Source organism: Lissotriton helveticus, chromosome 9 (genome assembly GCF_964261635.1).
Source record: "Lissotriton helveticus chromosome 9, aLisHel1.1, whole genome shotgun sequence".
NCBI lineage: Eukaryota > Metazoa > Chordata > Amphibia > Caudata > Salamandridae > Lissotriton > Lissotriton helveticus.
The window spans coordinates 1,040,816,159-1,040,833,367 of record NC_136070.1 but is presented as its reverse complement, the minus strand read 5'-3'; the positions used below and the strand labels follow the sequence as shown (position 1 = coordinate 1,040,833,367).

The window sequence follows — 17,209 nt, the reverse complement described above, 5'->3', positions numbered from 1 at the left end:
ACCAATGGGATACAAAGGGGTAGGTATCTTATACCGGAAAAACAAACAGTCTCAAATTCCAGATTCATTTGGGATAAAAGCAAGTAGAATCATTATACAAGAAAATAAGTAGTCTCAGCTCCCGGGTGGGATGCCCAGAAGGGCCGGGAAGGTATCATCCGGAAACACCAAGAATAATGCAGTAATGGTGGGTGGAACAAGGTCGTAGAGGAGATTGTAATGTGATCGGTAGGCGAGGAATTTGCCCATAAGGCAAATTATGGTCTCCTTATTGAAGCGTGCCAAAGATGACAGTCTTCTGATGGTGGGCGGGAGAGAGTTCCATATTCTTGGAGCGGCCCCAGAGAAGTTCCCATTGTAGTGTTTTTTTTCCGGAAGCGAGCTGGTTGGAGCAAAAGGTCTCTGGCAGACCAGGAGTTTCTGGCTCCTCCGGATATCACTAGTTTCTGGGCGAGGAATGAAGGAGAATTGGAGTATAGAGCCTTGTCAGTAATGACGGCCATCTTAAGTTGGATTCTGGCCTCCAGAGGAAGCCAGTTCAGAGCTTTAAGGTGGGGAATTTCTTTGAACTGATTAGGAATCTGGTGGCGGCGTTGAGGCAGGCTTTCAGTGGGGCCAGAGAGTTCTTGGGTAGAACTGCGAGAGTAGAGCATCAGTATTCTAGTCTGGAGATGACTAGTGCCTGGGTTGCTGTTTTTAGGTCGGGAGTGTGGAGGAAGGGTTTCAGGTTTCTTAGGTAACTCAGGTGAAATCTGGCAGTTTTGCCCATCGAGTTGATATGGCCACGCATGTTCAAGCTGCCGTCTAGAGTTATTCCAAGGGATTTAGCAAAGTCCACAATGGTAGGAGGGCAGTTTAGCGTTGTGATAGCCTTGATCCATTCTTGGATGTCTGGATTGGTTTTGGGTGGGAGATAAGAAGAAACTCGTTTTTTTTGCGTTAAGTTTGAGATGGTTAGAGGTGAGCCAGTGAACAGTCAGCTTGAAGGCCTCATTCAGGGAGAGAATGTCCTTAGGAGAAGAGATTTTAATGTAGATCTGTGTGTCGTCGGCATACATGTGGTAGGAGATAATGACGATGCGTAGCACCTCTGTGAGCGGTTAAAGGTAAAGATTGAAGAGGGTAGGGGACAGGGTTGAGCCTTGAGGGACTCCCACCATGATCGGAGAGGGAGGATAGGTTGCCGTTAATTAGGACTCTCTGTGAGCGATTCTGGAGGAAGGACCTAAACCATTCAAGAAAGTTGCCATCCAAACCCATCCTGAGTTTGAGGCGTTCAAGGAGTGTTTCGTGGTTGGCCGTATCGAAAGCAGATAATAGGTCTAGGAGGATAAGGAGACAGGTTTTGCCTTGGTCCAGGGCTCGGAGGGCATCATCCACGATGTAGAGGAGGGTGGTTTCAGTGCTGTGTCCAGGTCTGAACCCGGATCGGAAGTCGTCTAGTAAGTGGAAGTTGGTGATGTGTAGGCTCAGCTGCTGTTGCACACATTTTTCCAGAACTAAGGCTAGGAGTTGGATGTTGGCTATAGGTCTATAGTTGTCAAGGGAGGTAGGATCCAGCGTAGGTTTTTTCAAGATGGGGCGACTTGGCTGGCTTTAAGAGAGTCAGGTATCGATCCCTGTAGGAGGGAAGCGTTGATTATTGCAGTCCAGGAAGGGATGGTAGCCTGAGAGGCGGCAGCTAGGCAGTTAGAGTGGAGAGGATCATTGAAATGATTGTTCGGGTTTAAGGAGGATAGAATTTTCTGGGAGGGCAGCGACAAGAGAAAAGGTAGAGCCAACAGAGTTAGGAAGAAAATTGCAGATGTAAGTTCGTTTCTTAGGGCAGAGATTTTGTTGCAGAAGAAGAAGGAGAATTCCTCGCAAGATATTAGCAATTTAGGGGTTTCTTTGGAGGTTTTTGCTAGTTTGTTGGATTGGTGTTTGACCAAGTCGAATAGCTTGCGAGGTCTATTCTTGGCGTTCTCTAGTTCTGTTCTGAAGAATTCTTTTTTCGAATTGAGTATTTTCATATTGTAGGCATTTCTGGCCTGGCGGAGAAGTTTTAGTTGGGCTGCTGACAGGTGCTGTTTCCAGTTACGGTCCGTCTGCCGAAGGGATCTCCTCTCCTTTTTGAGGGATTAATTAAACCAGTGATTCCTGTCTTTGATCTGGGTTCTTTTGAGTTTTAGCGGCGCAAGGTCATCGAGAATGTTGGATATAGTAGAGAAGTAATGTTCCGTGAGGCTGTTGACCGAGGTGAGATGAGGGGGGGTGGGAGATCAGTCTCACAGCGCGCAGCCAATTTCTGTGATCTAGGTTCTTGGTGTCTCTAACCCTTCGTTTGGGGATTACGGGTTGTGGTGTCCATGTCTTGAGGGTGCCAGCAGAAGGAAGGAGAAAGCCTGGTGGTCAGACCAATCACATGGGTCTATAGAGATAAGTTTGCCCGCTGATTCCTTAGCGATGATCTAGTCTAGAGGAGTGCCTTTCGAGTGAGTAGGGAGTGCGCAGGCTTGGGTAAGGGCTTGGTTGGCGAGGAAGCCTATGATGGCATTGACCTGAGGGTCCTTGGGGTCGTTCCAGTGCAAGTTGAAATCGCCAAGGAAAATGTTATTAGAGTTAGAGAAAGCCTTGGCTTATCCCCTGCTTTACGGAACTTGTGCACCCTGACCTATCCGGGTTTATGCCAGGGAGGAATACAGCTCTAAACCTGAGGCGACTCCATGGGGCCCTTGGTAGATGAGAAACGATCAGGGAGGATGCAGCTTTGCTGTCGTTAGATGCATCCATGGTGTTTAATACTATTGAGTGGGAGTTTCTCTTCCCAATCTTAGAAAGGATGGGTTTCGGCCCAAACTTCATAAAGTGGATCCAATTGCTCTATGCCCACCCGACCGCCAATGTGACAGTCAACAACCACGTCTCAAGCTGATTCCCACTGGGGAGGGGTACTAGGCAGGGGTGCCCTCTGTCACCCTTGTTATTTGTCCTAGTGCTGGAACCACTGGCGGTCTGGATTAGGGGAGACCCAGAGATTAGGGGGCTGAAGTGGACTGAGAACCACGAAGATCGCATCTTTCTATATGCGGATGATATCCTCTTATATTTGGCCTCGCCCTCCCGATCTCTCCGCTGGGTTCTCCACATATACCATATCTTTGGCTCCCATTCAGGCTATAGCATCAATTAGACTAAGTCCCAGCTCTATGTGCTTTGGGGTGTGCCGCCGTGCTGCACCTGAGGGTATGACATACCAGTGGCAACAAATATATTCAAGTATCTCGGCATCTATATTATGCCGGATCCGAATTTGAACTATGAGTCCAACCTGCTTGCAACCCTGACTCGCCTTCAACCTGACGCTAGATACTGGCGATCTCTTCCTCTTACTCTTCAAGATGCTATCACTACCGTTGTTTCTCTACGAGTTGCAAAATACCCCTAAAAAGGTCCCTGATAACTATTTCGTCGGTGTCAAGGGTGTTGTGCGCGGGCTACTGTGGGACGGACGGGCCCCAAGAATAGCTATGAGAAAGTTGACAATGGGGTGGTATGACGGGGGTATTGCCATACCCGACATGAGGCTTTATTATCAGGCTTCTCGGATGGTTCCAATCAATAGGTGGGTACATGGGGAATATGACAACCCAAATTTTCGTACAGATCGATGGGTCCTGGGTCGGGTGGATGCACTAGAGCACTCTATATAAACCCTCATAACCTCAACCTCACAGGGCCCACAGCGCACACAGTGAAGGTCTGGCACAGCGTGAATAGAAAATGGGGGTGGTATAACACGATCACAAAGGCCACACCACTTTGGGAACCATACCTGCTGCGGCAGCTTAGCAAATGCCCTGGTTTTGTCAAGTGGGATACGATAGGTATATCGACAGTGGGGAACATGTGGATAGGGGGTAGATTAGCGTCATTTGCAGAACTACAGACCAAATATCAACTAGCACAGACCGAGGCCTACCGATACCTTCAAATCAGTCATGCAGTCAAAGCAGTTTTGCCCAAAGAAGCCCCTCTCCCTGAGGCCTCTCCACTGGAGGGCAGACTGATACTTGACCACATAAACAAAAAGGCAATATCCCTTACATATAAAAAGCCAATAAACAATTGCCCAGACCCCTTAAGGCATCTGCAGCAACTCTGGGAGGCAGATCTGGGAGACCTGGAAAATGAGGATTGGCGTGATGCCCTAGCCTCCCCCAAGGAAGTGGCTATCCCTATGAGGTTGCACCTGGTCCAACTGAAGAGCCTGCATCGTGTATATTTAGATGCCGGGATTTTGGTCAAGATAGGAAGGAGGACTGACCCTCTGGGCCTCCGGCAATGTCACCAACCGGGAACCTTCTTTCATGTTCTTTGGGACTGCTTGATAGTGCAAAAATACTGGAGTGGGGTCATGCAACAAATGGAGAGGGCGGTGGTAAATCTTTTAAGGCCTCCCCCCAATTATGCCTTTTAAATATCTGGGAAGCTACTGACTTAACGCAAATAGAGCAAACATGGGCTTCGCTTGGGTGGGCCATTGCAAAGCGTTATATTGCCCAGAAATGGAGAGTGGGGACAGTTCCGACCCTACGTGATTGGGCAGTTGACATGGACAGGATGCTTGCCGAAAAAGATGTCTTCAAACATAGGGGCTGCCCCAAGAAATGGGACTACAAATGGGGGGTGGGGGGTGGAATAGATACAGGGGTAACATCTGCCTATCCACCACAGTAGAACGACAACGTGAACGGAATAGACTGCTGGATCTCACTGATGTGAATGATATGCCCCCACCCAGTACTGAATAAGGCAGTCACCTGCATGCCGGGTGTCGTCAAGTGTTCATCTTGATTTGGCGAACTTATCATGCTACGCATTACTTACTTGATGTATATGCCGTAAAGTATTAATCTGGCGGAACAGGAGGGTTTCTATTGTGTTTCTTTGGTCTTAAATATATTGAAAAATTTACTTTTATGCTGTGGACTTATATGGTGTCTATCGCTGGGAAAAAACCTTTACAACGCAGTCATCACATCGCGCTACATTTACTATGCAGTCATTACATCGCAAAATCCTTTACAACGCATGTCACTACAACGAAACCATTACATTGCATGTCACTACAACGCATGACATTACAACGCATGACACTACAGCGCAGACATTACATTGCATGTCATTACAACGCATACTATTACAACGCAAAGTACCCCTACACTATCCAACACTTACCCTACTGTTGCACCCACTGGAGTTAGAATAGTAATTTTTACCCCTACACTCTCCAACACTTATCTTAAATGCAATGTAATGGTATGTGTTGTAATGGTATGCGTTGTAAAGGTATAATGCGATGTAATAGAATGTGTTGTAAATGTAGTTTTAAAAAAATTGTTGTAATTGCATGCGATGTAAATGTATGCGTTGTAACGTCATACATTCCTTATAGCTGCTTTATGTTTTTTCTTTTTCTTCCCTCAATAAAAAATTTTCAAACAAAAAAAAAGTGTGTCACTATCATTCGTTTACAGAACCTTTACATGGCGATGTGGATCATGAATCTACACCAACAAATGTTTCTAAACTTTATAATTTGATTTTTATTGATTTTTTTCAGGGTACGTGCATCCTCCAGCCTTCCATTCTCACTAATGTAAGGCGTAGAGGAATCTGTGCATTCCTTAATGATGCTCTTATTTTTCTGCGTACCATAAATATTAGGGTTGACTTGATACATTTATGGAAAGACGTAGCATTGTGAATAAATGCAAATCTTTTTGGTAGCAACGTGTATCATCTGCGTCCTGTAGAGTAAAATTGCAATTTCATACCTACAGGGCCCGATCTATAGTTTGGGATAAAGTGCAAACTCTTGGTGCTCAACCCTCGCTGGGATTCCTGAAATCATGTTTTTTTTTTATTTCTGGTGCATTCCACACAATAACAGCAAGATGGAAAATACCCTTACACTTCCCAATGCCTGCGAAAGGGGGCAAGAGTGCTTGAAGGTCAATGGAACTGGAGTAAGCCCTGAGGACAGTATCTCTAGAACTCCCTCCTTTATGCACTGTCCGAAATGTGTGGTGGCTAGGAGTGGAAGTGGATCCCAGAGAAGGGTACTCTCTGGGCCTATATGTGCTTCTAACTCATTAAGAGGATTTGCTGCACTAACTACTCATTTAAGCACAAGGGAAGGATGCAAACCTAGGTAGAGGTAAGTTTAAACAGGGCCTTGTATTTCTAATCTTGGACATTTAGGACATCTTTACTGTGATACATATTGGGGATATCCTGAGTTTATTTTGACACTTTCAAGGATCATATTCAGCAAGTTCACTAGTCTTGTCATATTTACATGAGAGCTATTTATTTGCCAGATTGACAATATGTGTCAGAATTAATGTGTTTTGGGGGGTTCGAAGATCATACCTAGATGAGTTTCCATGGACCCAAAGAGAACTCAGACAGTTTTGGCTTAGCCACAACAATACTTTGCAATACACGTGCAATGTTTTTTTTTATTATTTAGCTAATTTCTTCAGAAGATTAATTCATAATTTATCTACAGTAGTTACATCATTGACAAAATTACTTTTGAAAAATGTACCATTTACATGAGCTTCCACAATGGAAAAACATTTCGCTCTGTAATTTCACTCTGTCACTCCAACAGCAATACTGGGTGAAATGTGTGATGCTTAAAAGATAACCTGGTTGTTCTCCTGGCCTTAACAAGAGTAAATCTCTGTCCATTTCCAGGATTGGAAGAGGTTGGAGACAAATTTGTGAGTACCTACAAACTCATCTTTATGTGGGTGTTCACAAACTTTGTAAACTAACCACATTGTGAAATGCCCCTCCTCACCCCTTTCCTAGTATTTTAGAATGATAAACTAAGGACAAAAGCATTCAATAATGTTCTCATAGTTTAGAAGAAGCGGCCATGTGGAATGTGATGCACTGCACATGTATTGAGCAACAAGCAAGCAACCTATTAGCACTGCCTGAAGAGTGTAGTATATTCTTAGGAAACATTAAAATAAATTGAGGAGAAGCAAAGAACTGACAGGGAAACTATAAAGGAGAACATTCAAAACTGAAGAATGGGCCAGACAGCCCTGATACTCAAGCACTCTAATTGTCAGGTGGATATACATGTGATCAGAAAATGCCATCATTCATAGGGCCAAAGAGCTAATGACTGAAGAAGACTGATCCTTCACCCCATGCAGTTTACTGTCATGGGCAGAAGCAGAGTGTAAATGGCACTTAATAAAACCAATGGCAGAACAGAGTGAAACCGAAGGGACTCTTTGCCCTTATGAATATACATTTATATATGTGGATGTGTGCATTGTTTAATAATGTAATACCTTTTATTACAAGATCCTTGCAGACATATAAGAGGAGATTCTAGCTCGAATTATTGCAGTGCAAACCTTCTCCCCGTAGGTTTTGTCAGAAGCAGTAACCAACACCAAAATAATTCTGTACAAAGGTAATTTGACACTTCCCTTGACAAAATACCTACCTGTAGGCTTTAATATAGAGAAATAACAATCACTCTTTAATTGTCTGTTGATTTTTACATATGTTTTAACAGTCTATATGTCAAGCCAAATGCATTTATCATAACTTTTCCACATAAACAGATCAGACCTATGGCAGTAGAAATATTTTTCCTAGTGTACCAATCAGGCCTGAAGCTATTATCAATGGCTTATCACTATAACCAACTGAGGCCTCTGGTACGGAGCTAAACCTTTTCCACAAGACAACCCTCAGGCATACAGTCATAAAATTACATGGTATACACAATTACAGTTCCTAGAAGGCATAACAAGGACTGTGAAGGTACACATTTTGTATACCCAAGGTTCGTCTGAAGGGGCAACCAGCGCCTAAATTCTTACCTACTATGGTAATCTGCGTGATTTTGTGTAATGACGAAAAACCAATCTGTAGGCTTTAATACAGAGTAATACCAATTTACCTTAAGAGTCTATTGGTTTTAACTGATTTTACAATCAATATGTAAGGCCTACTGCCTTTATTGTAACTTTTCATTATAAGCAATAAACCCTGTACCCTTTATCACTAGCTTGTCACCATAACTAACTTAGACCTACTGTGTTCGTTCAAACGACTTCCCATAAAGTAATCATAAGGCTTAACCCAAGTAAAATTACAAATATGTACAAAATACAGTTGTGCAAAAAATACAAAATTCCTACTAATAGAGCCTAACAAGTTTTACCATATTGTAAATCGTCTATCCGCATGGTTTGTTCAGGTGGGTCACTAGCACCAAAACACTTGCCTACTACAGTATTGTGTGAGAGTCCATGTACCAAAATGCCTGCCTACAGGTTTAAGCACAGTGTAATAACCCTCCACTCTAAAAAGCTGTTTGCCTTAAACACATACTTTTCACAAGCAGTAGGAAAGACCTAATTGCTTTGTTTTAACTTTTCATTATGGGAGCAGAGTAATTCAGGGTTACATACATTTATGCACCAAATTAATAATCGGTTTAATAAAATATTAATCAGTGTACAAATGCATTAATCAGAGTGTTAGCAAGGAGCTATATTTAGTCATAGCCACTTTTATATAATTGACTGAAAATTGAGGCATTGCTTAAAGTAACTGTATTCAATTGACTGTCATTTACTCTCTTAACATTGGAGTTATTGTGGCAAGGCCTTAAGCTTGACTTGATATTTCTTAAGGTCTTCCTCGAATTCAGAATAAAATGATGTTCTTGAGTTGCTCCCATGTTTTCTTTCTAATTTATGTGTCCTATCTACTTTGTTAGTTAGAATAGGCTTTTGTTTATGTAGAGAACTGATAGATTAGGCAACAGTAAATATAATATGGCTTTGGACATGCAGAGCGTGGAGATGGGACAGAGTCTCCTGTACCAGTCAGACCAGACTATTGCTACTTTCAAAACGGTACTGCAGGTGTGTTTCTTTGTTTGGTGGTGGGAACATGGGCCGTTTATCTACTCTCAGGAGATGCTGTACCCAGATTGGTCCAACCAGAGGGAGTTGGTGGGACGAAGCGATCCAAAACTTTTTTAAATTGTCCAAGCTCTTATAGTTGAGCAGATTCTGACCTGACTTCGCTGAGGGAAGAACTTTCTTGAACTCTGCTTATTGCCCTGACTTGTGGTATTGATTTTCATGCATGAACACCTGTGCTTATATCCCCTGAAACTTAAATGGGTTCAACAGATGCTGACACCTTTCACTTAATTTCCCCTCGCCACCTTCAGTGCCTTATTTAGATTAGGGGAGTTCCTTTATGGAACCAATCTATTTTCTGTTTTGTATCTTGTATTTTGTTATATTTTGCATCTTCTTTTTCATAATATACACATTAGATTGTATGACCAAATTGATATATATATATATATATAATCCATACAAGAAGTTACCCTGAAGTGCCATGCCGTAGGTAAAATTAGCTTTATTTATGAAGGCTGCAGACCAGCAGGATGGGCCAAAACCTCCAAGTACAGGCCATACACGTTTCGGGATGAACCCTTTATCAGTGGCAGATGCAGGCAAACAGAGCAGTGCAAAGCGGTCCGTTTTAAAACTTGTAACCCAACCCCCGTGGGCGTGGCCAAAGTCACATGGCCTCGTGGTTACTGCAGTCCGCTTCAGTATTCCTCGAGTGAGGCTGCTTTGTAGTCCAATCAATAAAGTATTTTCAAACCCCCAGTTGGGTGATGCTGTGTCCAAAATACTGCATACTGCATGTTATTTTACCTTTTAATCAGCAGACCTACTCCCGCATACACCGGAGACACGGTCAGTGTTTTGGCCCATCCTGCTTGTCTACAGCCTTCATAAATAAAGCAAATTTTACCTATGGCGTGGCACTTCAGGGTAACTTCTTGCTTATTTGATAAATTGGTTTACTGACTGATTGAGTTGTAACTTCGACTAAGTTGTAAATAAACCTTCCTGATTTTGACACCATCCTCTCTATAGTGTTTGTGGAGTCATTGGTTTAGCTGTATTGGAAATTTTGTGCTGGAGCTAGCTCCTTTCACATAGTTCTAGTCAACAGTCAAAGGTCGTCCATATAAGCAGTGGCACATTCTGATAGATGACCACCTTAGAAAGTTGAGATGCACAGATGTGCGCTTGATCATTTGGTAACAGAGGATGTTTTGCTTAAAAGAAGAAAACAACTCACCTCCAATACAATGCTCTAAATAAAGAGTTAAATATAGAAGATAATCGCACAAAACCGTAATATCTTTTTCAGATGGAAAGAATCAAACTTTTATCTTTATTTTCACATTCATGTTCACAGTCCATATTTTAAGACACAATAATTTATCCAAATGCTTTGATAAAGGTAACTGTATCACCCTCACATGCTAAAAAACACAACCTACTGACAAACTTCATACATACCACTCATACTGACACATCTCCTGGTAACACATTAAGACTGTCTTGTGGACAGATATGAAGAAAACAAATAAATAAGCTCATAAGTACGTTCCAATATAGGATGTATAAGTCCTTATACATTTCCAAAAGACTATTTGCCTGACAAACATTTACAGGCCTCCATAGAACATATTTTCATAAAATGGATGGCTTATTTATACTTTATAAACTTGATACTCATCATTCTCATCTGGGTGCAGCATATTCCTTAGTCATGTCTCAGGGGCAGTCGTGTAGGTGCCAATGTGCGTTTTGGAGTTGTGTGGACAGCTGCCCATACTACTTCTTCAGAACGCAATTAGAAAACAAAATGTTGTACAAGTAAAAACAAGGAGGGCGGAAAAACACTTGGCCAAGACCCTCCGTTTAGCTAAAAGAAAAATATTAACTTATTAGTAACTTAAACAAATCAAGGCATCCTCAAAGTTAACCCATATACATCCAAAGTGACATTCAACAACAAGAAACACACACACAAATGATAGGAATAATATCACCAAATCCATCACCTGGTGTCTAAGAAGTAATATTTTCAAAAGGAAGAGCCAACAGAGGAAATGGTAATAGGATCATGCACTTACCCCCGATGTTTATAATAAAAAGAGAGCATGTTTTGTCTTTGGTACAGGTTAGAAAGTTATGATTTTCCTAGTTTTCATTATCCTGATGTTGCTAAAAAGTTTTGTTTGGGTAGAATAGAAATAAATTCATATTATTGAGGTTAACCCTAACCACTGTGTTATGTTCTGAATCCTGAGTTTTTGCTTCTCCAGACCAAGCACTCTTAAAAAATGTCTACCAGTAAATATGACATGTGAATCCTATACCTTGATGTCCCCTTTGCCTTATGTAACATTTTCTATACACTGATTTACACACGTATGACTCATTGTCTCTATATGTGTGTGTGATATAAAGTGCTCCAACACTCTACACTGTTATGAGAGTAGCTTTTAAACAGATAAAATCCATGTGAGAGAGGGGCTATGGAGAGATGAGAGGCACTGTTCGAGGGTGATAGCGAGGGAAATCATTAAAGAGCCCCAACAAAGGTTGTTGCATCCTGGTGTATAGTAAGATCATAATTTACTATGCTTTAAAAGCTAATAAAATTGAATAAATAATGACAAATGTGTTGTAGAATGCATTTTTCCAATTTTGGGGGGTAGAACCCCCCCCCCCAAATCTCCACTTTGTAGGGGTCAGGTTTGCTTACAGCTCTCGGTCTGCACCGTACGGGAGGCTGGTCTGACAATATTGGCCAGAGCTGCTTTGGGTTCCCAGTCCGACCCTGGTCACAATAAACTTGACACAGGCAGACTATATAAAGGTAGGTGTCCCAGGGAAAAGAGAATAATTTCTTCCCACAGACTGTGACTATGATTGATCAAAAAAGCCCCTTGCACTCTTAAGAGCAGCTACCATAGGTTGCATAAACATGAGGAAGGACAGAATAGAGGTACACCGAACAAGAGAATGTCTGTGACAGTGTCAGACATTCTGACCGTAAATCTTATTACTATTGAATCCTAGGCTCGTACAAAAGGAAGGTACACCAGCAATTATCAAGGTCAGACGTTCGCTCAGGGGCAGGGAGGTTTCCTGGTATGCTGACCTGCTCGTGTTTTATGCATGTTGTTTTACCTGTATGTCTCTGTAGCCCGGAACACTTAAAATTGGCTAAACATTCTTCAGAGATCTTTATGGAATGCAGAAGGAAATGCGGTCTAGCTGGTGTCAGAGCTAAGAAAATGGTAAACTCAGGATTAAATAAACATGATTATTTGTGAGCATTTAAATTCTCAGAAGTCCAGATTGTTTTAATCTGAGAAAGTATATACAAGTAAACCACCAGTGTCACTCATCCGACATAGGTAAGGAGAAGGGACTTTTGTAATCTCGGGTGTAAAATGGGCTGTTTTGCACATGAAGGTCAAATTTATTATGGCTTTGCATGTGGCTGCCAACTGCAACAACAACATGGTGATGGATAGAGTACCTGAATTAATCTCAGCCACTGGCAATCGCTTGGGACAACATTACAATCCATCGTTTTTTGCCCACTGTGTCCCCTCAGTTTGGACCCAGTCAAATGTAAATCAGTCTTGACCCTTCTCCAATGGGAACTGTCCAGCCCTAACTACCATGCCAGATCCTCCCTGAACCGGAAAACAATCAACCTAGGACCAATTTCACCCTGATAAGGGCTCATCAGCAAGGTATAGCACAGTGAGCACAGGACCCACCTCAACGCATATACGTCAACTGCAACAACAACTAGGTGATGGAATGCTTGAATTGATGTCAGCCACTGGCAATTGCTCGGACAGAATCCCAATCTGTCATTTTTTGCCCACCATGCCACCTGTTTGGACCCAGCTCAGCATAGGTTGAGCGTGAAACAAAGAGATGTAAAATGGCTCAAAGCGAAGTTGGCATTTACTTTTCAGCACAAAATGTGTTTTGGGCTGGAAAGGTGAGCTTACCACAGTGCAGCAACTACTTTGCCTCAAGGAGGCGCGACTGGGGTGGATCAATGCAAAAAAACATATAGCAAAGACCAATGTACTATGGAAAGCTAAACCGGCTTAGCATAATAACTAGCACATACTTAAAGCAGGTGTAAACAAAAGGAATGTATTAATTTATCAAAAACAAAACATACTGCAGGTGTTGTCGTGCGCAGCTTAAATATATTATGTGGGAACCTTTGGAGTTTGTGTACACGTAGGAATTGTTTACTGGCAGGTTGTGCCTCCAGTACAAATCATCTGCTACTCAGAACACAAACACACCTCTGCAGCACCGTGAGAAGCTGTGGGTCACGTAAGGAAACCTTAGCAAAACACCAGCGCCGGAGGAAGGGGGGGTCAACTCCACCAGCAGGCCAATTTGTGTAGATACGGCACTGAGCTGTTGTTCGGACAAGTCGGACAATCTAACTAGCTAAGCCTACCCTAGTTATACTATTTTCCGAGGCAGTGTACCACCCCCCAATGTTGCAAATGTGTGAATCACCAATTTTGATTGGACAAAAGGATGAGGAGAGGTCATCACACCATATTAATATGAGGTAACTTCCATTCTGTATTTAAATTAACATTCCCTCCCATCAATTTATTTTCCCATGCACTTTTATTCCACGCGGCAGTGAATGTTTCAATAACAAATACAATGTAATATAAATTGTACAACTTAGCTTCCTCTGGCAGGGTTAAGGGGTCAGCTTCCCAGGCGCATCTTCTAGTAAGCCAAGACTTGGCTTCCATTCAATGTCTTGAGTCAAGTTTTCTTGGACTCTTATGCGCATGTACGGTGTGGGGTTCAAAATGGAGTTATAGACACATCTCAGGCCCAGAAATGCGATACATGTAAAAATAGAAAAGAAACAGTTTTAGAACAATCAATAACTGAATGTTCTGTATACCACTTATCTCTACACTATTCCCATTATTTTATTTTAACTATAGCATTAAGTATTAGGCAGAACGAACCGCTTAGCAAAAGCAGCGATGCAAGCTTCTTACACGTTAAGACACAGAATAGCCATCTTAATTCTAGTGTGTAGAAGCAAAAGTTTCCCTCCAAGCAGAGTAATACGTCATGTCACGTGAGTGTGACAGACGCATGCGCAATGGAAAATCCCGCGTAGCAGCGGCCATTTTAGTGCAAGCAAATTATGATTAGTAATAGCACATAGGCGAGCTTTCCCTAGATACTAGAAATGTTGTGTGGTGCAATATTAATAAGACGAAAACATTTGTAAAATGTAAATGTATGTATACTTGTAAAGTGCACTATCAAGTTTCAGGCATCCTGGCGCTGTATACCGCTGTGGAACCCTTCTTGGCTTTCCCTGTGAGATGCCCCTTACTGGGCACCCCCAAGGTGAGGCCAGGCATCCTAGCGCTTTCGGGGCCATTGTGGAGATTAAGCAAGCTATTGCCCAGAGTTGCAGAGTGGTTGAGAGCAGAGAGCATGATTAGAGTAGGCACCTAGGCGAGAATTATCGAGTCCGTGGACATTGAGCCCAAGACCCTGCCGCGTCGGGAATTGAACCCTGGTCCCAGGCCAGCCCTCTGCCTCAGGGTCTGCCGCTCTAATCGGTGAGTCACACTTCTCCACGAAACATGTTAGTTAGTATATTATGTGTTATTCTGAGAGGAATGAAAACAAACAAGTCGCTTTACGTGTGAATCCTTGCTCCATCAATCCCCTCTTTGATGATATTTATATCATAACAAATTACAGAAACAGATGCAAACTTTTCAACATTTACTCAGTTCTATTTCTTCAAACACTCTTTTAGGTCTTTCGACATTATTCATGTGGAATTTTTTCATTTTCTTGTATATATCCCCATTTATTTCTTCAAGCTCAATCTCATTAAAGTTTCTTTTCGTTCCTTTCTTATTTACTTTATATGACTTTTTATGCTTGCGATATTTGCAACAAATCATCATTCCTAAAATCAACAGGGCTATTCCCACTATTGGCATCAGTATTTTACCTACAAAACTTTTCCCTACGTTAGTAAATCAATTACCTATTGATGAGAGACCATCTGTTAGTCTCTTCCATGCACTGCCAGCTTTCAGTGGTTTGAGTTCTTTTTCCAAATGTGTAATATTCTTTACATACCCTTTAAATTCAACACTTTTGTCAGGTATGTAAGTGCAACAATGTTGTGATTTCAACATTCTACAGACTCCGCCCTCTTTCGCCAGTAAGGTGTCAAGAGCAAGTCGATTTTGTAAAACCACTGATCTCACCGCAACTAATTCGGTATTGATCATCAAAAATCCTCCAGCAGTGTCAGTCGATAAGCGATCCACTACTGTTGACAGTTTGCAAATTCTTTGAGTATTCAGAACCACTCCCACTGAAGGTATTAATGCACTAAATATATCACCTACAATGTCAGAGAAACTAGCTCTTTTACTACGTGTTAATCCATATGTTTCTTCATTGCTTCCAGTGATTTCATATTCATGATATACCTTTGGGAATACTATTACACAATAGCAGCTCCCATACAAATGGTCAGGCAATTTAAAATATGCTTTGTTCCCGCAAACATAATAAATTCCAGGAAACACAGGTTCAGTTCTATCTTTAAATCCCCAACCCCCAATTACCTTAAAATTGTGTTCACATTCACTGGAACCAATGAATATATTGTTATAATAACTTGTTCTCTCCCTATGGAGACAGAGTTTCCCTTTCTTTTCGAAATCCAGCAACATAGCAGCTTGAGTCCTGCCATTAGAGGTAAACCCTATATTCTCAGCCCATTTAGGAATCTTTTGTTTCTGTTCAGTGGCTTTTCTCTGAAAATCCTGTCTCCTTTTCTCAACTAAATTTAAAAATATTTTCTCCTTTTCATGTAAAATGCATGGTAAATTGTTCTTGTGTGCTTCAGCTATATCTATTGTACCTATTGTTAGAAAATATTCACCCATATAACGTGTTACATCACTTTTAGTATGTACAGGGTTCAGATTACTTCGTATAGGAAGTTCAGAAAAAATCACATCTGAGTTAGAATAATAATAGTGTAATGGTCCTTTCTTATAAAATAAACTAACTAAAATACTACATGAAATACCATATGTCAGGGGCAAATGGTGATACGTCACACCTTCGGCTACAGATGTGGGTAATTTCATACAAACATTACAGTCACTTATCTCCATTGCGTCTACATAATGTACTGACAGACTAGAGAACACATTTAAATTTGTTCTATTTTTGACTTTACTATAGTGTAATCCTTCCTCATCTGATGCTTCCAAGTCTACATTTTGCTGTCTGACACTATCTATCCTTTCCATGTGTTTTTAACTTTTCAGATGTATCTACCTTCTCATGTATATTAGTGTCATTCTGTACCTGTCTACTCATCAGATATGGAATAGCTACTGTCAGACCTAACCATACTACGAGCACTATCACTATACTACATGTGCATATTCTACAGCATGTTTTTAGGCAGTTTCTGTTCGGTTTTCCATTAACAGTATAATCAGCCGTTTTTGACTAAGGAGACTAAACCCCTCTGTGTGACTTTCACAGAATTTAGACCTGTGCACTTTCTCAAGTTGGTCTCACTTCTTGGTCAGTCTGTTCAGCAACTATTTCGTCATCACTTTCGTCACTTATTTCTAAGTTTTCAAAATCTTCAAGGATGACGTAGGTCCATTCAGGGCCTTTGAACTTGCTATTTAGTCTTTTCAATCATGGACTCCTCCTTCTGGGTTGTTCTGTGGATGGTCCAGCTTGACTTGTTATCTCATTCACTTGCTCTGGTTCTTCATTTATTGTTTTAAGGCAAAATGTCAGTCTTTTAACAAAACCAAGCAATTTATCTCCTTTTCTGAGTCTTTTAGCTGGCACTGTGCTCTGTCTTTCTTCAAATGCTCTTTTATTTTCATTCAGTTGTGGCACATCCAGTTCAATGCTGTCCTCTGTATCTCTCTCTATCTGACTTGGTCCAGGTCTTATTTCAGTTTCTTCTGCCTGGATACTAATCTAAAATAAGAAGAATGGGCCAGCAAGGGATTTTGTTCAGTTTGTTATTATCAGCAAAAAGGTCACTGTAATTAATTAGGAACCCACAGTCTTGAACATTAATGGCTGAGAATAGAATACATTTTTAAAAATTCGAAAATAATGTTACCACACTAACAAAGTAAATAAATACAATAACCAGGTTTTTGAGTCAAAAGATTATTATTTTCTTAAAG

At 41.5% G+C, this 17,209-nt stretch overlaps 1 protein-coding gene across 1 annotated transcript; it reads right to left on the bottom strand.

Moving 5' to 3' along the window:
• Positions 1-15,001: 15,001 nt before the first annotated feature.
• LOC144783365 (endogenous retrovirus group 3 member 1 Env polyprotein-like) lies at positions 15,002-15,709 on the bottom strand. The gene has a single exon (XM_078662375.1). The coding sequence runs from the start codon at positions 15,707-15,709 to the stop codon at positions 15,002-15,004; it is 708 nt and encodes a 235-aa protein (XP_078518501.1).
• Positions 15,710-17,209: the final 1,500 nt, after the last annotated feature.

What these genes read in the sequence shown, in the direction of transcription:
- LOC144783365 (XM_078662375.1), bottom strand. Translation starts at nt 15,709, where the DNA reads ATGTTGCTGGATTTCGAAAAGAAAGGGAAACTCTGTCTCCATAGGGAG.